The following is a 23,381-nucleotide window of genomic DNA, read 5'->3' as shown; positions in this document are numbered from 1 at the left end:
CAGCAGGGTGCGATGCACTGTGTATTGTGACACATTCCTCCCGTCACCACCATTAACATTTTCTGTGACTTGTGCCACAGTCGACCTTCTGTCGGTTCGGACCAGACGGGATAGCCTTCGTTGCCCTCGCGCATCGATGAGCCTTGGGCGCCCAACACCCTGTCTGTCGCCGGTTTGTGGTTTGTCCCTCCTCGGACCACTGTCGGTCGGTACTCACCACTGCTGACCGGGAGCACCCCACAAGCCTTGCCGTTTCAGAGATGCTCTGACCCAGTCGTCTGGCCATAACAATTTGGCCCATGTCAAAGTCGCTCAGGTCTTTACTCCTGCCCATTTCTCCTCCATCCAACACGTCAACTTCAAGAACTGACTGTTCACTTGCTGCCTAATATATCCCACCCCTTGACAGGTGCCATTGTAACAAGATAATCAATGTTATTCACTTCACCTGTCAGTGGGTATATTCCACTGTATAAACGGTAGAAACAAAGAACTGCAGATGCTAGTAAATACAGAAAAGGACACAAAGTGCTGGAGTAACTCAGCAGGTCAGGCAGCATCTCAGGAAAAAATGTATAGGTGACGTTTTGACCCAAATGCCCATACTAAAATCCATTTAGACAACATCCATTGCTCTACCCTCATCGATTATTTTCGTCACCACCTCAAAAATCTCAATCAAGTTAGTAAGACATGACCTGCTCTGCTTTGCTGACTGCCCCGAACTAAGTGAGAAACAAAACTGCAGGTGCTGCTTTACCAAGGAAGATAGAAAATGCTGGAGTAACTCAGCAGGTTAGGCAATATCCGTGAAGAACGTGGATGGTTAACCTTTTGAGTCGAGACCCTTGTTCAGACTCAAGAAGGATGCAGCGTGACCAGAGTTACTCCAGCGTTTGTCTTTCCTGTCCTTAATTTACCCATACTCTTCCAAATAGGAATAAACTCTACCCCGAAGAATCCTCTCTAATAGCTTTCCTACCACCGACCTATAATACTCTGGATTCTCTCCAATTCCCATGTTAAATAAAGGAACAACATTGGCCACTCTCCTGTTTTCCGGGATCTTGCCCGTGTCTAAAGACTCAAAGATTTACGTCAAGGCTCCTGCAACCTTGTCGCTTTCAATAGATATGGGCGGTCACGGTGGTGCAGCGGTAGAGTTGCCGCCTTACAGTGAATGCAGCGCCGGAGACCCAGGTTCCATCCCGACTACGGGTGCTGTCTGTACGGAGTTTGTACGATCTCCCCATGACCTGCGTGGATAGACAATAGGTGCAGGAGTAGGCCATTCAGCCCTTCGAGCCATTCAATGTGATCATGGCTAATCATTCTCAATCAGTACCCCGTTCCTGCCTTCTCCCGATACCCCCTGACTCCACTATCTTTAAGAGCTCTATCTAGCTCTCTCTTGAATGCATTCAGAGAATTGGCCTCCACTGCCTTCGGTTTCCTCCCACACTCCAAAGACGTGCAGGTTTGTAGGTTAATTGGCTTGGTGAATGTTAAAGTTGTCTCTAGTGGGTGTAGGATAGTGTTAGTATGCGTGGATCGCTGGTCGGCGTGAAGCTGGTGGGCCGAAGGGCCTGTTTCTGCGTTGTATCTCTAAACTAAACTACCCATGATAGATCACATCAGGTTCTGGGGATTTATCCACCTTAATGCTCCTCAAGAACTCAAACACCACCTGCTCCTTAATCTCAAACACACTAATCTCATTGTCCACCATGGTGAAAACAGATGAAAAGTACCTGTTTAGCACCTTGCCCACATCCCCAGATGCCAAGCACAAATTCCCTCCTTTATCCGTGAGCGGTCCCTACCGTCTCCCTGGTGACCCTCTTGTTTTTAATGTGGGTATAAAAAGCTTTGGGATTTTCTTTAATCACAACGACATTGTATGGCCACTATTGGAGCTTCTAATTGCCCACTTGAGTTCTTTTCCCCAGTCTTTATATTCTTCAAAGCCTCTGGCTTGTTCCATCCTCTTAAACCTTGCGGCTGCTTCCTTATGACCTAATTTTATGAACACGTTTTGAGGAACATGGGCAAGGCTGAATTAGCTTGGTCTCGCAACTTGGTTGGATGGCATGGACCAGTTGGCAAGGGCCACAGGGCCAGTTTCCATGCTAGATAGCTCTACCACTATGACAAATGTGGGTACGTCAGAGACCATTAATATTACTGTGGTAATATTATTTCAATGAGGTGCCTGCAGGCAAACCGAATGTCCAATTAAAAGACAGGAATGAACAATGCTCGGTTTACTCAGCAGGGTCTGTGGCTGCTTGAGCTTCATCTGCCTTTCCTGTTTATCTCAGATTTCCAGTAGCTGAGGTACAGATGGGCGCTGGAAGGGACAGATACTGGGCGGGGGGGGGGGGGTGAGTGGCCACTGCGAGTGGAGCAAGCACTGGGTGGGCATACGGGGGTCGGGCACCGTGTGTGGGCACTGTTTGCGGCGGGCGAGGGAGGGCATTGTGTATGGGGCAGTCACTGGGTAGAGGGAGGGCACTGTGTATGGGGCAGTCACTGGGTAGAGGAAGGGCACTGTGTATGGGGCAGTCACTGGGTAGGAGGGCACTGTGTATGGGGCAGTCACTGGGTAGAGGAAGGGCACTGTGTATGAGGCAGTCACTGGGTAGAGGGAGGGCACTGTGTATGAGGCAGTCACTGGGTAGAGGAAGGGCACTGTGTATGGGGCAGTCACTGGGTAGGAGGGCACTGTGTATGGGGCAGTCACTGGGTAGAGGGAGGGCACTGTGTATGGGGCAGTCACTGGGTAGGAGGGCACTGTGTTTGGGGCAGGGGTGTGTGTGGACACTATATGGCCGTAGAGTCTGAAGAAGGGCCTCAACCTGAAACGTCACCCATTCTTTCTCTCCCGAGATGCTACATGACCCGCTGAGTTACTCCAGCATTGTGTGTCTACCTTGGGCACTATATGGGCCAGGCACGGGTGGAGGCGGGCGTAGTGAGTGGGGCACTGGGCAGGGGATCAACCCAACTCATTTGCAGAAACTCTTTCTGAACATAATCCAGTTTATCCAATTTCTGTCCCTAGATTTACTTTCTCTGATAATTTTTCAAATTCCATTTCAACCAACAATAACATCGACGCCTGTCACCTTGTCATGCAGTACATTCCAGATACTAAAGACGTTGCATAAAAGCATTTCTTTATTCTGTCTCATCTGAAAATCACTTATAGAATCAAGGGAGAATGTACAAACTCCATACAGACAGCACCCGCACTCAGGATCAAATCCAGGTCTCTGGTGCTGTAAGACAACAACTTTACCGCTGTTCCCAAGTTGTGCCCACATAAAGACACAAAGTGCTGGAGTAACAGCAGATCTGGCAACATCTCTAGAGAACATAGATAGGTGACGTTTCACACCAGACCTGGTGCACCCGGAGAAAACCCACGCGGTCACAGGGAGAACATGCAAACTCCACAAAGACAGCAGCCGTGGTCAGGTTCAAACCAGGGTCTCTGGTGCCATGTGCTGGCAGGGTTCGAACCAGGGTCTCTACCAGCTGTGCCACTGTGCTGGCAGGGTTCAACCCAAAACATTGTCCATTCTCCCACAGATGCTGCTCGACCCACTGAGATCCTTCAACAGATTGCGTGTTGCTCCAGATTCCAGCATCTGCAGTCTCCTGAGTTTCCCCTTGTTATTTTAAGCACCAGGCGCCCCGTGGACAAAATTCATGAAAGGCAATCGTGATCAGAAGCTGAAATCACAGGTGGTCTCTCCTTCGGCCCCCGGCCCCCCCCCCCCCCAACCCTACCTTCCCTGCTCAACCATGACCTGAACTGCTCACCTATGACCAACCATTCCCTTCCCCTCCCAATGACAATCTCCCATCTGATCTGCACCGCCAACAGCCCAGCCCTGGTATGCCAACCAACCCTCATCACCTGACCCAGCATGCCTTCCACTTCCTTGCCCAACCAGATATTCCACCACCCCCGCACCTGCCCACACGCCCACTCACGTGATCCTCCTCCCACACGCCCAATCACCTGGTGCCCTGCCCACGCCCAATCACGTGGTCCTCCCACACGCCCAATCACGTGACCCTCCTCCGACACGCCCAATCACGTGGTCCTCCCACATGCCCAATCGCGTGGTCCTTCCAAACGACCAATCACGTGATCCTGCTCCCACATGCCCAATCACGTAGTCCTCCCACACGCCCAATCACGTGGTCCTCCCACACGCCCAATCACGTGGTCCTCCCACGCACCCAATCACGTGATCCTGCTCCCACACGCCCAATCATGTGATCCTGCTCCCACACGCCCAATCACGTGGTCCTGCTCCCACACGCCCAATCACGTGGTCCTGCTCCCACGCCCAATCACGTGGTCCTGCTCCCACACGCCCAATCACGTGGTCCTGCTCCCACACGCCCAATCACGTGATCCTGCTTCCACACGCCCAATCACGTGATCCTGCTCCCCCACGCCCAATCACGTGATCCTCCCACACGTCCAATCATGTGGTGCCCCTGCCCACACGCCCAATCACATGGTCCTCCCACACGCCCAATCACGTGGCCCCCCTCACCAGCACACCCATTCACGTTCCCCAGCCCCAACAGGACGCCCAATCACGTGCCCCCACCTGCGACAGGACGTCCCACCATGTGCCCCACTCCCGACAACTATGCCCACTAATGAACGCCCGCTCCGCCAGCACGCCCAATCACTGGTCCACCCATCAGGTTCCCCTGCCTCCAAAAGGATGCCGAATCATGTGCCCCTTCTCCACCAGCTTGCCAAATCACGGTCACAAGCCCTGCACCCATACATCTGCCCACCAGCCTACCCTCTGGTTCTCACTTACTGTGGTCTGTTCTCTCTGAGCCCTTTTCCCCTTCTGCTCCTCCCGAATTCTGATTCTTTCCTTTTTACTCTCAGCCATGTTGCTCGGTCTTCCTTGCCCCACTAAGCCTCTGGCCTTTGCTGTCTCTCTGTTGTTCTGTGTGAGTGTGCGCGTGTGTACGTTAAGCACTCTCTGTATCCTGGGTCTGGCTTTACTGCCTTGCCTTTCGGTCTTCTAAAGCCTGCTGTATTCCACCTCGTATCAATCCTTTCTGGAAAAGAAAAGCCACAGAGATGTCAGCGTGAGGAAAACCCGGGGCTCGACACTCAGATTTAAACAACACCCTTGGGGCGACACAGCGGTAGAGTTGCTGCATTCCAGCGCCAGAGACTCGGGTTCAATCCTGACTACAGATGCTGCCTGTCTCTCTGTTCCTCCCACATTCCAAAGACGTACAGGTTTGTAGGTTAATTGGTTTGGTATGAATGTAAAATTGTGTCGTGTGTGTAGGATAGTGTTAATGTGGGGGGAATCGCTGGTCGTTGCGGACTTGGTGGGCTGAAGGGCCTGTTACGACGCTGTGTCTCTAAAATAATCTATATTATTAACCAGGCAATACATTAACCAGGCAATACATCTCATTAATCAGGCAATACATCTTATTATAAGAATATAACTGCAGATGCTGGTACAAATCGAAGGTATTTATTCACAAAATGCTGGAGTAACTCAGCAGGTCAGGCAGCATCTCGGGAGAAAAGGAATGGGTGACATTTCGGGTCGAGACCCTTCTTCAGACCGAGGAAGGGTCTGGACCCGTAACGTCACCCATTCCTTCTCTCCCGAGATGCTGCCTGACCTGCTGAGTTACTCCAGCATTTTGTGAATAAATACATCTTATTAACCAGGCAATACATCTTTAAGCACTGCTTCTCAATTTAAGCACTCCTTCTCACAGCAGTGACATTATATACGTGGTATCAGGACTATATATATCCTTAACCCAAAATCTTTTTCCAAAGTCTATTTATAGTTCAAACCTATGGTTAAACATCTAATTATAACCCGCTGAACTATTCCTGCGATCCCTGAACTATTTACACAGGCCACCCCCTCATCCCTGAAACATGGCTAGCAGTACCACCGCATCTCAAAGCCGCCATTCATCGCCCTACCTGCCAGCACGTTGAGGAACACGCAGGCGGTTTGTGTTCCCCAGCCAAGGAATGTTACAAAGTTTGTCCGCGCAGTACTTGAAGGGGAACTCTCTATTAAGGTACAGCTGACGGCCGTTGTTTTCTCTTGCTGTGGGGAAGCACCTGCTTCCTGTCTACTTAGGAAAAGAAAAAACTGGCCACAGTAGCAGCTGTGAAATTAGCGTTGGGGAATGCACAGGCACTCCCAGAGCGGCCACTTGTGGTGGCGAGCTTGTCTCGAGCAGGCACCACTTAGTTATCAGTGCCACACAACAACCTGTAGCATCACGTCAGTCCCACAAGAAAGGTACATGAATGTGCAGGTTTATAGAATCAGGGAATTATTACAGCACTGGTGACTTATTTTGCCAACTGCCTGTCCATCAATCTATCTAGGTCAAGACCAAGTGAAGATTATTAAGGGGTTGGACACGTTAGAGGCAGGAAACATGTTCCCAATGTTGGGGGAGTCCAGAACCAGGGGGCCACAGTTTAAGAATAAGGGGTAGGCCATTTAGAACGGAGATGAGGAAAAACTTTTTCAGTCAGAGAGTTGTAAATCTGTGGAATTCTCTGCCTCAGTAGGCAGTGGAGGCCAATTCTCTGAATGCATTCAAGAGAGAGTTAGATAGAGCTCTTAAAGATAGCGGAGTCAGGGAGTATGGGGAGAAGGCAGGAACGGGGTACATATTGAGAATGATCAGCCATGATCACATTGAATGGTGGTGCTGGCTAGAAGGGCTGAATGGCCTACTCCTGCACCTATTGTCTATTGACTAGGCCAGTGCTTCTTAAACTGGTGAATGGGTCACCCAAGGGTGAATGAAATTATGTTGGGGTGACTGAAACGAGAGGGGTGAATGACTTAATTTATTCAGATTTTTTTTTTTCCTCAAGGGAGAATAAGATGAAAATTACAAAAAAAACATAAGAAAATTTAGTCGAGGGTGAATGAAATTTTGTGACAAAGACTCAAGGGTGAATGACACTGAAATAGTTTAAGAAGCACTGGACTAGGCAACCGTTTCGCCTAACACTTGCATTCGGTCCACCCACATACTATCTTTAATCGGACATTCCTGGACTTTATAGACAATAGGTTCAGGAGAAGGCCATTTGGCCTTTCGAGCCAGCACCGCCATTCACAGTGATCATGGCTGATCTTCCTGCCTTCTCCCCATATCTCTTGACTCCACTATCTTTCAGAGCTCTATCTAACTCTCACTTCAAAGCATCCAGAGAATTGGCCTCCACTGCCTTCTGAGGCAGAGAATTCACAGATTCACAACTCTGGGTGAAAAAGTTTTTCCTCATCTCCGTTCTAAATGGCCTACTCCTTATTCTTAAACTGTGGCCCCTGGTTCTGGACTCCCCCAACATCGGGAACATGTTTCCTGCCTCTAGCGTGACCAATCCCTTAATAATCTTATATGTTTCAATAAGATCCCCTCTCATCCTTCTAAATTCCCGTGTATACAAGCCCAGTCGCTCCATTCTTTCAACATATGACAGTCCCGCCGTCCCGGGAATTAACCTCGTGAACCTACGCTGCACTCCCTCAATAGCAAGAATGTCCTTCCTCAAATTTGGAGACCAAAACTGCACACAGTACTCCAGATGTGCAGTTTTGGTCTGCTAATTTATCTTGCACTAAATATTATTCCCTTTATACTGCATCCGTACACTGTGGGTGGCTTGATTGCAATCAAGTATGGTCCTTCTGCAGACTGGAGAGACTGCATCAAACAGCTTGTTCCTTACTGGTCTGCAAATCATCACCTCACAAGTGCTCATCATAATCTTTGTTCCAACAACAGAGAAACGTAGGCTCCTTTTGTGATCTGGAATAAGAAAATAATAGTCTCCAGAACAGTTCCATTCAAGACCAAAAGAAATTTGCAGAGAATGGTGGACGCAGCCCAGACCATCACACAAACCAACCACCCTTCCATCGACACTTCACGCTGCCTCAACAAGTCCACTTGCATATTCAAGGACTGGTCTCACACCAGACCTGTTCCCCCTCGTCCATCAGGTATAGAAGTGCAAAAATGCACACCCCCAGATTCAGACTCCAGTTTCTTCCCAGCTGTTATCAGCCAAATGAACCATCCTATCACCAACTAGACATAGAAAATAGGTGCAGGAGTAGGCCATTCGGCCCTTCGAGCCTGCACCGCCATTCAATATGATCATGGCTGATCATCCAACTCAGTATCCCGTACCTGCCTTCTCTCCATACCCACTGATCCCTTTAGCCACAAGAGCGATCCTGAACCACCATCTAGCTCATTCAAGACCCTCAGACTATTTTCAATTGGACTTTATCTTGCACTAAACATTATTCCCTTTATCCTGTATCTGTACATTGCGGACGGCTCGATTGTAATCATGCATAGTCTTCCCGCTGAAGAGATAACAAGCACAAAAAAGCTTTTCACTACACCTCGGTACACTTGACAATAAACTAAACTAAAAGAACCACAGCCTTCTCCGCCATCCAATAAAATCTTTTACCTAGGCACATTCCCGCACTAACCCCACACCTTCCAGTTCCCCATACAATCCATCAATGAATCTGTCTTGAGAATTTTTAGTTTTAGTTTTTAGTTTAGAGATGCAGCGCGGAAACAGGCCCTTTCAGCCTAACGGGTCTGCGCTGACCAGCGATCCCCGCACACTAACACTATCCTACACCCACTCGGGACAATTTTTACATTTACCAAGCCAATTGTCCTACAAACCTGTACATCTTTGGAGTGTGGGAGGAAACCGAAGATCTCGGAGAAAACCCACGCAGGTCACGGGGAGAACGTACAAACTCCGTACAGACAGCGCCCGTAGTCGGGATGGAACCCGGGTCTCTGGCGCTGCATTCGCTGTAAGGCAGCAACTCTACCGCTGCACCACCGTGCCGCCCTAAAATGTGCTTGTGCTCTTTAGTGTTGCAGAGAATGTGCGTCTCTGGAACACTGAAGAGCACAAGATGCCACCATTCGGCCCATTGCCAGCTCCCTGCACAGCAATCTATTTGGCCTGCTCCCTCTGTCACAAATTATTTGCTCTCAACTGCCAACCAGAGCCCAATTCACTCTAATGCCACCATTACCAAAGGCTCAGATTATTACCAGCCTCAGCATAAAACACTGTGCTTGGCACCTTCCCATCCTTTTGCTCATCTCATTCCAATGTTTTCTTCCACTCATATCTTTCACCATTGCTTCATGTGCAGCGGTAGAGTTGCCGCCTGACAGCGAATGCAGCGCCGGAGACCTGGGTTCCATCCCGACTACGGGCACTGTCTGTACGGAGTTTGTACGTTCGCCCCGTGACCTGCGTGGGTTTTCTCCGAGATCTTCGGTTTTCTCCCACACTCCAAAGACGTGCAGGTTTGTAGGTTAATTAGCTGGGTAAATGTAAAAATTGTCCCTAGTGGGTGTAGGATAGTGTTAATTTGCGGGGATCGCTGGTCGGCGCGGACCCGGTGGGCCGAAAGGGCCCGTTTCCGCGCATTCACGGTACGGTGGTGCAGCGGTTGGGTTGCTGCCTTACAGCGCCAGAGACCCGGATTCAATACTGACTGCGGGTGCTGTCTGTGCAGAGTTTATACGTTCTTTCCTTGACCGCACACCCGGGTGCTCCGGTTTCCTCCCACATTCCAAAGACGTAGACGTTTTTAGGTTAATTGGCTTCAGAAAAAATGGTAAATTGTCCCTTGTGTCAGATAGGCTAGTGTACGGGTAATCACTGGTTGTCATAGAGTCATAGAGTCCTGCAGCACAGAAAGAGGCCCTTCGGCCCATCGTGTCCGTGCCGCCCGTTACCAAACACAGTCTAATTTTAATCCCATTTTCCCGCATTTGGACCGTAGCCCTGAATGTTGTAGCATTTCAGTGCCCATCCAAATGCCTCTTAAACGTTGTGAGTGTTCCCGCCTCCACCACCACCCCAGGCAGTGAGTTCCAGACTCCAACCACCCTCTGGGTGAAAAAGTTCTTTCTCACATCCCCCCGAAACCTCCCTCCCCTTACCCTGTATCTATGTCCCCTCGTTGTTGAACCTTCCACCAGTGGAAGAAGTTCCCCGCCATCTACCTTATCTATACCCCTCATGATCTTGTACACCTCGATCATGTCCCCTCTCAGCCTTCTCTGCTCCAGGGAAAACAACCCCAGTCTGCCCAGTCTCTCCTCATAGCCGAGGCCCTTCATCCCTGGCAGCATCCTGGTGAATCTCCTCTGCACCCTCTCCAAAGCTATCACATCCTTTCTATAATGTGGTGACCAGAATTGTACACAATGGTTGGCGTGGACTCAGTGGGTCGAATGGTCTGCTTCCACGCTGTATCTCTAAATTAAACTAAATCCCCATAACACTGACACACTCCTCAGAACCGTGCCTACCAACACTCCTGCACTACATTTCCACTCGTACACACTTTTAATCTGAGGATGCATTTAAAGGGAATCTAGACAAACTCGAGGTGAGATAGGAAAGAAATGTGGACGGAGTAATGGAACGGGAAGAATAGTGTCGGAAAATAACTGCAGATGCTGGTACAAATCGAAGGTATTTATTCACAAAATACTGGAGTAACTCAGTAGGTCAGGCAGCATCTCAGGAGAGAAGGAATTCCTTCTCTCCTGAGATGCTGCCTGACCTGCTGAGTTAATCCAGCGTTTTGTGAATAAATGGAAGAACCTCATTTGTAGCATCATGGTGTGTTTTTTTATGGCCACAAATGCTATCTCCACCATTTCAAATCTTTTTAAACACCTCTCACTTCACTACCACTCTTCCTTACTACGATACAAAAGTGTTTAAATCACCACCTTAAACCCTTTCTACGGACACTTCACAAACCGCATCAAAGGAACTAAAAGGTACATACAAATCTGTAAGCATCAACATCTGATGAATGCAACAGACCCAGTCTCAGACAGTAGGAATGTGACCTGTCCAGACTGGGCATCTTAGCACTGGGAATTTTCCACTGTGGTATACATTCAATAAAACTTTGAAACCGTTTTGAACGTCGTCGGTGCAGCTAAGCAACATTCTCAGAAACCACTATCGCAACACGTTCTAGTCATCTCCTGCTCTCCCTCCAACTTCTACACAATTAGTCCGCTTCTATCAGATACGATCCGATACGATAAAACTTTATTAATCCCCAGAGGGAAATTGGTCTGCCGACCGTCGCAACAAACAAGGCACACAAAAACTTGTAATTAAAAGTGAAAACAAAAGGAAAAAGACAAGTGACTGTTGGCTGGCTGCCGTGTGCACAGCGCCTTCACCGGAACAAACAAACAAACAGAATTATCCCCTGGGCAGAGGATTCTAAACTAGAGTGCCCCCCCTTCCCCACACCCGGTCCCCCTTTGTTCCCCCACTGTCCCTCATGGCGGTCCCCCAATGTCTTCCCCTCTTGCTCATCGACTACGATGCCCCACAGCCACCGAGGCCCACGTTGCCGCCGCCGAGGCTCCCACTGCCGCCATAGCCGAGGCTCCTTCGGCCCAGACAGGCCTCTGCCCGGCCTTCATCGCAGCCCCCTGGGGGGCCTGTGGGACAAGTCGGGCCTACTGGGGCGCGTTCTGGTCGTCGGCGGCGCGGTTGCTCAGCAGGATGGATCGGTCCCGCGCGTCCCCGACAATCTGTCTATCAGGGAACCCCCTGGCCAGAGGTAGTATAAGAAAATAACTGCAGCTGCTGGTACAAATCAACGGTGTTTATTCACAAAATGCTGGAGTAACTCAGCAGGTCAGGCAGCATCTCAGGAGAGAAGGAATGGGTGACGTTTTGGGTCGAGACCCTTCTTCAGACTGATGTCAGGGGGGCGGGACAAAAGAAGGATATAGGTGGAGACGGGAAGATAGAGGGAGAACTGGGAAGGGGGAGGGGAAGCGAGGGACAGAGGAACTATCTGAAGTTGGAGAAGTCAATGTTCATACCGCTGGGCTGCAAGCTGCCCAAGCGAAATATGAGGTGCTGTTCCTCCAATTTCCGGTGGGCCTCACTATGGCACTGGAGGAGGCCCATGACAGAAAGGTCAGACTGGGAGTGGGAGGGGGAGTTGAAGTGCTCAGCCACCGGTGTCATCTGTTGCCAGTGTAATATGTCCACCCCCCCTCCCCCCTTCTCTCCCAGTTTCCCCACTCCCCTCTGGAATCGGTCTGAAGGAGGGTCCTGAAACAAAATATCACTTCTCCATATTCCCCCAAGATGCATGTCTACGTAGTCCCAGGATCATCACTGTTCAGCTCAATTCACTCCTTGCATCCCAAAACACGCGCCAGCACATCTCTGCGGGAATACCATGGGGGAGGATTACCTTGCAAGTGATCACTCTGTGTATGTTCCTCATCGGTGGAGACACTGTTGGACTGGGAGGGGGGGGGGGCTGCAATCACAAGGCCCACTTGTCCTTGCATACAATTTTGAGGACACATTTGGGTGTGAATGGAACCAGGCATCTTGGCTGACTTCCCACCCTTTTCCTTGAAAGGGGATCAAATGTGAACGGGGGAATTTCTGGCTTTATGACAACTCCAGCCACTAAATGACTGTGGAATGGATGGAAACTTGAGACCCCTTTTAAAATATTCCACCACATCTAGGCTGACACTCCACCACTGAACCAGGAGCGATGCCCTTGAGTGGATATGGTTGTCAGAGCAGAGATTACATCTAGGCCCCTCTGGCCCATCGATGAGGAGGAATTTATTTAGTCAGAGCCATGGTGAATTTGTGGAATTCATTGCCACAGAAGGCTGTGGAGGCAATTAATATTTTTAAGATGGATATTAATAGATTCTTGATTAGCACTGGTGTCAGAGTTGATGGGAGAAGGCAGGAGAATGGGGTTGACAGCAGGGTCACCTTGTGTTGTGCAGGAGAATGGGGTTAGGAGGGAAAGATAGATCAGCCATGATTGAATGGCAGTGTAGACTTGATGGGCCGAATGGCCTAATTCTTCTCCTATAATTTATGAACCTCTCATTAATGCAGGAGATCCCATACTATCTCAAGAGTTTCCTCCAGCAGCCTGGCTATTATTTATCCTTCAATTAACATCTAAGTGAGATTATTCAACCATTAACCAACCGCAATTTTGTGGGACTTTACCCGACCACAACCTTATGTGACAGCAATCTGGGAAACCTCATACAACCTCATACAATCACATGCATTAGGAGCAGTAGGCCATCTAGCCCCTTAGGCCCGCTTTGCCATTTAATGAGATTGTCACCAATCTGATTTTAACCTCGACCTTGCATTCCCCTCAGTCCCTGACAAGCTTTCATGCCATTGCTCATCATACAATTAACCACTTCTGTTTTAAAATGGCCAAAAACACTGCTTCTGAAACACCTTTCAAAGTTTCACAACTCTTTGGGAGAAAAACAAATTCACTACATCTGGGTGGGAGTGGGGGAGGGGAGGGTGCTAGACCAATGCAGGAGAAGTTTGAGGGGGGGATGGAGTGGCTGAGAGGGGGGATAAGGGGGAATAGGTGAGTGGGGGGGGGGGGAAGGGGAAGGGTGCTGGACCAACGCAGGAGAGGTTTGGGCTCAACGGGTCCACTCGGTCTGATCTGTCTGAAATGGTCGATCCATTCATTTCTGGATCTTCCCATGTTTATCCAGAGTCAAGAACCTACAGGATTTTGCGTTTCAATTTAATCCAGCGGATGAAGCCAAAGTTTCCTGGCATTGTAGGTCTGGGGAGTTGCTGACATTGTGCTAATTCTTCACTTTGTTACTTCTCAATAAATTGCCAAAACCTTCTGTGACACGTAAACATTGTAACTGGTTCCACTTTTGTACTTTAATTAGAATTTAGGAAGTCTGCAAGCCCCAGTCTCCAATAAACATCGACATCCTTGATCTTTTTATATTCAAGGTGGAGAAAAAGCTTGTCCATCACCATGATCTCATAGCCATTATTCCCTCCCACCCCTCAATCAACTCTCCACTTAAACTTCACAACTCGGAGACTAAATATAAAAATGGAGTCACATGGTAGCTGTCACACTACCAGAGGTGCTATCTATCAATCAAAAGAGGTACTATACTGACATCTCGCGCAAGTAACCAATCTCGGGGCATATTTCAAAGACAGCAGTGATATAATCCCAGCCAACTTTTATACCTAAACCAACATCACAAAGACAGCTGACAGTCATAGCACACACAGTCATGGCCCCATCAGCCCACAGTGGCTATGCCCATCAACAAGCACACCTCTATATGGACCTCTCACATACGAGGTATTTTGTATATTCATTGTATTGTTGCATCTAATATGCCTCAAACGTTGTTGTAAGAATTTCATTGAATCTGTTCACATTGAATATGACAAATAATCACACTTGATTTATTCACCACAGCCACATGTTTTGTCAAGCGCCTCCCTCTGACAGTTCTGTGAGACCCTCTCACTGCTCCCACTCTGTGATTCCTGTTGCTCTCCTGACCCCTACCACAACCAAGTGTGCTTCCTCAAGGTCCTCCCTCTCAATTTAAGGATGTACTCCCTATTTCCCAATCAACCACATGCATCCCATGCACTTTCTTTACCTGCACTTTAGTCCAGTTTAGACATTTCGCATGTTAACAGGCCCTTCTGCCCATCGGGTCCACACCAACACAATCTTCTGTTCACACTATTCTACGTTATCCCACTTTCTCATCCATTCCCAACACACTAGGGGGCAATTTACAAAGGGTCAATTAGTTTACAAAGCCGCACATCTTTGGGATGTGGGAGGAAAGCAGAGCACCCAGAGGAAACCTACATCACAGGGAGAACGTGCAAACACCACATAAACAGCACTCAGGATAAAACCCAGGTCTCAGGCGCTGAGGCAGCACAGCACTACCAGCTGTGCAACCTTCTCTTAGTTTTTTCATTTACAGATACACTGTGGAAACAGGCCCTCCGGCCCACCAGGTCCATGCTGACCAGTGATCCCCGCACATTAACACTATCCTACGCCCACGAGGGACAATTTTTACATTTACACCAAGCCAATTAACCTACAAACCTGTACGTCTTTGGAGTGTGGGAGGAAACCGAAGATCTCAGAGAAAACCCACGCAGGTCACAGGGAGAACGTACAAACTCCATACACACATCTCTGTAGCTGTTACATTCTGCAAAAGTTCTCAAGAGATACTGCCGGACCCACTGAGTTATTCCAGCACTTTGTGTCTGTCTATCTTTAGTATAAACCAACATCTGCATTTCCTTGTTTCAACATTCTACAGTTAGTTTTCCTTTCCTTCTTGCATTACCTTAATGGTATGCAACACACAAGGCACTGGAAGAAATCAGGAAGTCATGCAGCATCCGTGATATCTCAGGTCGGGACACTTCTTCGGACTGAACGATGAATCAGCGTGAAGAAAGGTCCCTATCGAAAACATCATCTGTCCTTTCCCTCTACAGACTCTGAAATGCCTGACCGGCTGAAATCTAAAGACAGAGGGAAGGAGAAGGGTGGAATGGGACAGTAGTGAAGGGAAAGGATGATGATAATGCACTTTGTTTTTTGTTGAAGGGTCCAGCATCTGCAGTTCATTGTGTCTACATGTGCAGTATGATTTGGTAGACAATAGGTGCAGGAGTAGGCCATTCGGCCCTTCGAGCCAGCACCGCCATTCAATGTGATCATGGCTGATCATTCTCAATCAGTACCCCGTTCCTGCCTTCTCCCCATACCCCCTGACTCCGCTATCCTTAAGAGCTCTATCTAGCTCTCTCTTGAATGCATTCAGAGAATTGGCCTCCACTGCCTTCTGAGGCAGAGAATTCCACAGATTTACTACTCTCTGACTGAAAAAGTTTTTCCTCATCTCAGTTCTAAATGGCCTGCCCCTTATTGTTAAACTGTGGCCCCTGGTTCTGGACTCCCCCAACATTGGGAACATGTTTCCTGCCTCTAGCCTGTCCAACCCCTTAATAATCTTATACGTTTCGATAAGATCTCCTCTCATCCTTCTAAATTCCAGTGTATACAAGCCTAGTCGCTCCAGTCTTTCAACATACGACAGTCCCGCCATTCCGGGAATTAACCTAGTAAACCTACGCTGCACGCCCTCAATAGCAAGAATGTCCTTCCTCAAATTTGGAGACCAAAACTGCACACAGTACTCCAGGTGCGGTCTCACCAGGGCCCTGTACAACTGCACACAGTACTCCAGGTGCGGTCTCACTAGGGCCCTGGGTCTCGATCCATTCCTTCTCTCCAGAAATGCTGCCTGACCCGTTGAGTTACTCCAGCACTTTGTGTTTATCTTCTGTGTAAACCAGCACCTGCCGTTCCTTCCTGCACTGATCCCAATGGGGACAACACACACAGATATACTGGGAGTGGGTGGGTGATGATGGGGGGGGGGAGGGGTCTCTGCCTCTGCCCCTCCCCCGCCAGGCTGCGCTGACAGGGACGAGCTCGGCGATATGCGAATGCAATGAGTGTGCAGCCCGGCACCGACCTGCTGGAGTGTTGGGGCGGCGGCGGGCGGCCTGTGGCAGTGCAGCGGCCCCGGTCCGGCCCTGCCTCTCCCTCTGGCCCCCCCGGGCCCGGCGATCCCGCCGCCCTCTCCCTCTCCATCGTTCGAGTCGTTCAGCAGCGAGATGTCGTCGCCCGCCAGCGACTTGAAGCAGTTGCCCATGTTTATGGTCGAGCTGGGAGAGAAGAAACTCTGCGGCCTCAATGCTTTTTTACAAAGTCATCGGGCGTTTGAGCGCCGTTTGTGCCATGGACCATCACCAGAGCTCCGCCGCCGCTCCGCCCGGCCCCGTCGACGCCGCCGCCATCGTCTCCCCCGCCGCCATTTTCCGCGCCTCCGCTCCCGCCCTCTCACACTAACCTGATGCCCACGGCGGGGCGGGCACGCTGCTTGATTGACAGTCCCGCTGACCACTCCCCGGCTTCGACGCCGCTCAGTCGAAGGGACGCAGCCAATGGCGAGGCGGTGGATGTGCGGGCGGGCGGGCCTGGTGCACCCGAACTTGCTGCTGCTGCTGCTGTGATGGACAGCTGCGCCGACTAATCAGCGCCGGGGCTGGGTCAGCGCACGGGGGCGGGGCCACGGCTTGCGTCTGACTGACGGCGGTCTTCGCCAATCAGGGAAGGGCTGGCGGCGCAGCGGGACCAATCAGCGCCGGGAGGAGGCGGGATTTCCGCGGCAGGTCCAGGCAATGATGCTGCTCATTATTGGCGGTGGGTGACGCCTCAATGGACAAGGGCACCATCAACTTGGCCTGGGGCACCATCAACTTGGCCTGGGGCACCATCAACTTGGCCTGGGGCACCATCAACTTGGCCTGGGGCACCATCAACTTGGCCTGGGGCACCATCAACTTGGCCTGGGGCACCATCAACTTGGCCTGGGGCACCATCAACTTGGCCTGGGGCACCATCAACTTGGCCTGGGGCACCATCAACTTGGCCTGGGGCACCATCAACTTGGCCTGGGGCACCATCAACTTGGCCTGGGGCACCATCAACTTGGCCTGTGGCACCATCAACTTGGCCTGGGGCACCATCAACTTGGCCTGGGGCACCATCAACTTGGCCTGGGGCACCATCAACTTGGCCTGGGGCACCATCAACTTGGCCTGGGGCACCAATGCTGCACTTGACCTGACCAGCTCAGTTTAGTTTCATGCAGTTTACTTCAGTTTTACTTTAGTACAGTTCAGTTTAGTTTAGATTAGTTCATTTTAGTTTAGGTTAGTTGTTTAGATTAGACAATAGACAATAGACAATAGGTGCAGGAGTAGGCCATTCAGCCCTTCGAGCCAGCACCGCCATTCAATGCGATCATGGCTGATCACTCTCAATCAGTACCCCGTTCCTGCCTTCTCCCCATACCCCCTCACTCCGCTATCCTTAAGAGCTCTATCCAGCTCTCTCTTGAAAGCATCCAACGAACTGGCCTCCACTGCCTTCTGAGGCAGAGAATTCCACACCTTCACCACTCTCTGACTGAAAAAGTTCTTCCTCATCTCCGTTCTAAATGGCCTACCCCTTATTCTTAAACTGTGGCCCCTTGTTCTGGACTCCCCCAACATTGGGAACATGTTTCCTGCCTCTAATGTGTCCAATCCCCTAATTATCTTATATGTTTCAATAAGATCTCCTCTCATCCTTCTAAATTCCAGTGTATACAAGCCTAATTGCTCCAGCCTTTCAACATACGACAGTCCCGCCATTCCGGGAATTAACCTAGTGAACCTACGCTGCACGCCCTCAATAGCAAGAATATCCTTCCTCAAATTTGGAGACCAAAACTGCACACAGTACTCCAGGTGCGGTCTCACCAGGGCCCGGTACAACTGTAGAAGGACCTCTTTGCTCAGTTCAGTTTTAGTTCAGTTTAATTCACTTGTTTAGTTCAGTTTCAGTTTAGTTTAGTTTCAATTAGTTCCGTTTCGGCTTAGTTCAGTTCAGTTTTGTTTAGTTCAGTTTTAGTTCAGTTTAGTTTAGTCCAGTTTAGTTTAATTTCAATTAGTTCCAGTTACTTTTCGTTTAATTCCGTTTAGTTTAGATTAGTTCAGTCTAGATTTGTTTAGTTTACTTTACTTTATTGTCATGTGTACCAAGTTACAGCGAAAAGTTTTTGTTACATGCAAACTAGTCAGCAAAAAGACAATACATGATTACAATCTAGCCATGCACCATGTACAGATACATGATAAAGGGAATGACGTCTAGAAAAGTCCAATCAAAGATAGTCCGAGTGTCTCCAAATGAGATGGACCATAGTTCAAGACTGCTCTCTAGTTGTTAGTTCAGTTGTCTGGTTCAGTTGTCTGATAACAGCCGGGAAGAAACTGCCCCTGAATCTGGAGGTGTGCGTTTTCACACTTCTGTACCTCTTGCCTGATGGGAGTGGGGAGAAGAGGGACTGACCGGCATGTGACTCACACTTAATTATACTGCTGGCCTTGTCGAGGCAGCATGAGGTGTATATTGAGTCAATGGTAGGGCGGTTGGTTTGTGTGATGGTCTGGGCTGCTTCCATAATTCTCTGCAATTTCTTGCGGCCTTGGGTGGAGCTGTTCCCAAACCAAGCTGTGATGCATCCCGATAAAATGCTTTCTACTTGTGCTGGGTTCAATATTGAGTCAAACACCAGCATTAGTCGTAATGTGACTTACAAGACTACCTTTCTGATCTTTAATTAACTTTTTCCGGTTCTGTAAGTTAGCTATCCAATATTGTCCATCCAATAGACACAAAGTTTAGAGATACAGCACGGAAACAGGCCCTTCTGACCAGCGATCCCTGCACACTTACACTATCCTATACACACCAGGGACAATTTACAATTAATTATGCCAGGCCAATTAGCCAGGGCTCTCACGATCCTTGAAAGTCCTGGAATTTAAAACTCTGTTTTGCAAGGCCTTGAAAGTCCTTGGATTTATCATGGGTCCTTGAAAATTCACTTTTTATGATAAAAGTATTAATGCAGAGTAATGTGGCGTTTTTTCATCGTTTATAATGTGTATTTTTATTGAAAGTCGGGAAACATTGTTAGACATGTTTGTCTTTGTCGCCTATTTACATATTCTCTTACCTGCTTTGTCGCTGAGAATAAAGACATTGAAGAAGCAGGAATGTGTGTCTTGTCTGGTATTCATTTATGACTCAGAGCAGGGACAAGGTGAGAGATCGCAGTGCCCCCTCGCAAACACCAAACTAAAGGAGACTTCCCTCCTTGTCACCACCGCCTCTCACCCCGGGGATGCAGGGCTTCTGAACAACAACTGCTACACTTGTGTTTGTTCTTATTTCGCTGCGTTAGAGGGAGACAGGGCCGGGGAACAGAGTGGAGGACCGTCTTAGATCTCACTGCTGCTCCCTCTACCCCCCTCTCTCTCCCCCCTTTCCCCCCCTCCCAGCGCCAGGTATATCGTTGTCATCCTTCTCTGCACTCACGTAGAACATATGGAACATGGTACAGCACTGTGTGGGAAGGAACTGCAGATGTGTAGGGAAAAAAAACCTGTAGATGCTGGTTTAAATCAAAGGAAGACATAAAATGCTGGAGTAACTCAACGGGTCAGGCAGCATCTCTGGAGGGAAGGAATGGGTGACGTTTTGGATCGAGACCCTTCTTCAGACTTGTTAGCTGATGGTGGGAACATGGAACAGTAGATGCAGGTTGATACACAAAAGGAACACACCATCCGAAAAAGGTCTCGATCCTAAAGATCACCTGTCCATGTTCTCTAGAGGTGCTGCCTGACCCTCTGAGTTACTCCAGCACTTTGCACCGATGAGCCAAAACATTATGACCACTGACAGGCAAAGTGAATAACATGGATTATCTTGTTGCAATGGCACCTGCCAAGGGGTGGGATATATTAGGCAGCAAGTGAACAGTCAGTTCTTGAAGTTGATATGTTGGATGCAGGAGAAATGGGCAGGAGTAAAGACCTGAGCGACTTTGACAAGGGCCAAATTGTTCTGGCCAGACGACTGGGTCAGAGCATCTCTGAAACGGCAAGGCTTGTATAACAGGTATAACAGAGCTTTATTTGTCGTTCGGTACCGAAGTACCGAACGAAACTACATAGCAGTCATAGAAAAAAGAAAAAAAAAAGAACACAAGACACATGACCCCAACACAAACGTCCATCACAGTGACTCCAAACACCCCCTCACTGTGATGGAGGCAACAAAACTTCCACTCTCTTCCCCACGCCCACGGACAGACAGCTCGTCCCCGACCGACCCGCACAGTCCCCACACCGGGCGCTGAAACGTCTCGCGGCCGAACCGGGCGATGAAAGGCCCGCGACCAAGCCTTGCGCAGCTAAGTCCCGTGGTCGAGCCGCACCGGGCGATGTCAAGTCCCGCAGCCGAGCCGCACCAGCGGTGAAAAGCTCCGCAGCCGAGCCGCACCGGGCGATGTAAAGCCCCGCGGCCGAGTTGCACCGGGCGGTGTTAAGCCCCGCAGCCGAGTTGCACCGGGCGGTGTTAAGCCCCGCAGCCGAGCTGCACCGGGCGATGTTAAGCCCCGCAGCCGAGTTGCACCGGGCACTGTTAAGTCCAGCGGCCAAGCCGCACCGGGCGATGTAAAGTCCAGCGGCCAAGCCGCACCGGGGGATGTTAGGCCCCGCAGCCGAGCCGCACCCCGCGCCGTGAGGAAGAGAAAAGTTCCCCCCCACCCACACCACCACCCCCTCCCACACATACACAACCAAAAATATATATATAAAGTCCATCCCAACACCGACACACAACAAAAAAAGGAAAAAAAAAAAAAAAAAGACGGACAGACTGCTAGTCAGCCGCTGCCGTTAGGCGCCGCCATCTTGTCCCGGTGCTCCCGGTCAGCAGTGGTGAGTACCGACCGACAGTGGTCCGAGGAGGGACAAACCACAAACCGGCGACAGACAGGGTGTTGGGCGCCCAAGGCTCATCGATGCGCGAGGGCAACGAAGGCTATCCCGTCTGGTCCAAACCGACAGAAGGTCGACTGTGGCACAAGTCACAGAAAATGTTAATGGTGGTCACGGGAGGAATGTGTCACAATACACAGTGCATCGCACCCTGCTGCGTATGGGGCTGCACACGGAGGACCAACAGCATATTAGGCAGGTGGTCATAATGTTTTGGCCCATCAGGTCATAATGTTTTGGCTCATCAGTGTATGTTTTTTTTCTTCAATCGCTTCTCATCAACGGACCATAGAAACCAAACTGGAGAATCAAGAAGGCTATAATTTTTTTTGAATGGTAGTTGCATCAGTATGTTGTGCTTTCAAAAGTAGATTCAAAATATGCTGCTGGAGACTTTATTTGATGCTGGTCCCTACATAAAAGAACAATTTTGTGTATGTCTGGATAATATTTTTCCTTTTCCTTAGCAGCATCTGCTTTGATCTGTCATTTTCACACCTTACCCTTCCATATCTCTAGACTCCCTCTCCCCTGAATCTCAGTCTTAAGAAGAATCTCAACACAAAATGTCACCCATTCCTTCTCTCCAGAGATAGATAATAGGTGCAGGAGGAGGCCATTCGGCCCTTCGAGCCAGCGCCACCATTCAATGTGATCATGGCTAATCATTCTCAATCAGTACCCCGTTCCTGCCTTCTCCCCATATTCCCTGACTCCGCTATCCTTAAGAGCTCTATCTGGCTCTCTCCCTTGAGTGCATTCAGAGAATTGGCTTCCACTGCCTTCTGAGGCAGAGAATTCCACGAATTCACAACTCTCTGACTGAAAATGTTTTTCCTCATCTCCGTTCTAAATGGCCTCCCCCTTATTCTTAAACTATGGCCCCTGGTTCTGGACTCCCCCAACATTGGGAACATGTTTCCTGCCTCTAACGTGTCCAACCCCTTAATAATCTTATACGTTTCAATAAGATCCCCTCTCTTCCTTCTCATGCCACCTGTCCCGCTGAGTTACTCCAGCATTTTGTTTCCATCTTCTGTGTTTTCTTTAGAGATGCAGCGCGGAAACAGGCCCTTCGGCCCACCGAGTCCGCACCGACCAGCGATCCCCGCACACTAACACTATCCTACACATACTAGGGACAATTTACACATATACCAAGTATCCAACCCAAGCCAATTAACCTACAAACCTGCACGTCTTTGGAGTGTGGGAGGAAACCGAAGATCTCGGAGAAAACCCACGCGGGTCACGGGGAGAACGTACAAACTCCGTACAGACGGCACTCGTAGTCTCTGGTGCTGTGAGTCAGCAACTCTACCGCTGTGCCACCGTGCCGCCCTGAATCAGCATCTGCAGTTCCTTTCTACACAATACTAAAGTCACGTCAGTCACAAAGCTCATAGTATTTGTTCTTGTTATAAATAAAGCTGGGATGTTCAAAACCTAAACTGGGAGCAATTGGAATCTGTCCCTTTGAGTCAAAACTTCCCTTTGTTGAGAGAAAGTATTGAACTAAAAGTGCAATCTCGACAGGGGCAGATGCCAATCAGCAAGTTTAAAATCCCACAGAACGGCAGAACAGCCATCGCTAAATTAACTTCCAAAATGAATGTGTTGGGAATCAATGAGATTCTATTGTCCTTGGACAGCTGGACTCTGGAGTGCATTAGGGCTTGTTAATCAGCTGAGTGGTTGTGTACAGGGCTGAGATCAGCTATTTAATAATGCCCACTGTTGTATCATAAGTTCATAAGTTATAGGGACAGAATTAGGCCATTCGGCCCATTAGAGTTGTGAATTTGTGGAATTCTCTGCCACTGAAGGCAGTGGAGGCCAATTCACTGGAGGAATTTAAAAGGGAGTTAGATAGAGCTCTGGGGGCTAGTGGAATCAAGGGATATGGGGAGAAGGCAGGCAC

At 49.4% G+C, this 23,381-nt stretch overlaps 1 protein-coding gene across 2 annotated transcripts in view; it reads right to left on the bottom strand.

Annotated features, from left to right (window-relative positions):
• LOC144610734 (RING finger protein 11-like) overlaps nucleotides 1-16,890 on the bottom strand; it is a 30,032-nt gene extending 13,142 nt beyond the window's left edge. The window contains exons 1-2 of one of the 2 annotated variants that reach the window (XM_078429667.1): nucleotides 16,534-16,666; nucleotides 4,857-5,106 (exon numbers count right to left, since the gene is read on the bottom strand). In XM_078429667.1, the coding sequence (XP_078285793.1) occupies nucleotides 4,857-4,934 (78 nt within the window). In that variant the 5' untranslated portion in view covers nucleotides 4,935-5,106; nucleotides 16,534-16,666. Of the gene's footprint in view, nucleotides 1-4,856; nucleotides 5,107-16,533 lie in introns of both variants that reach the window. The other variant, XM_078429666.1, reaches the window with a different exon arrangement.
• Nucleotides 16,891-23,381: the final 6,491 nt, after the last annotated feature.

This window comes from Rhinoraja longicauda, chromosome 37, assembly GCF_053455715.1.
Source record: "Rhinoraja longicauda isolate Sanriku21f chromosome 37, sRhiLon1.1, whole genome shotgun sequence".
NCBI classification, from domain to species: domain Eukaryota; kingdom Metazoa; phylum Chordata; class Chondrichthyes; order Rajiformes; family Arhynchobatidae; genus Rhinoraja; species Rhinoraja longicauda.
Note: the sequence above shows the minus strand (reverse complement) of the source record. Positions and strands in the feature narration are given on the sequence as shown.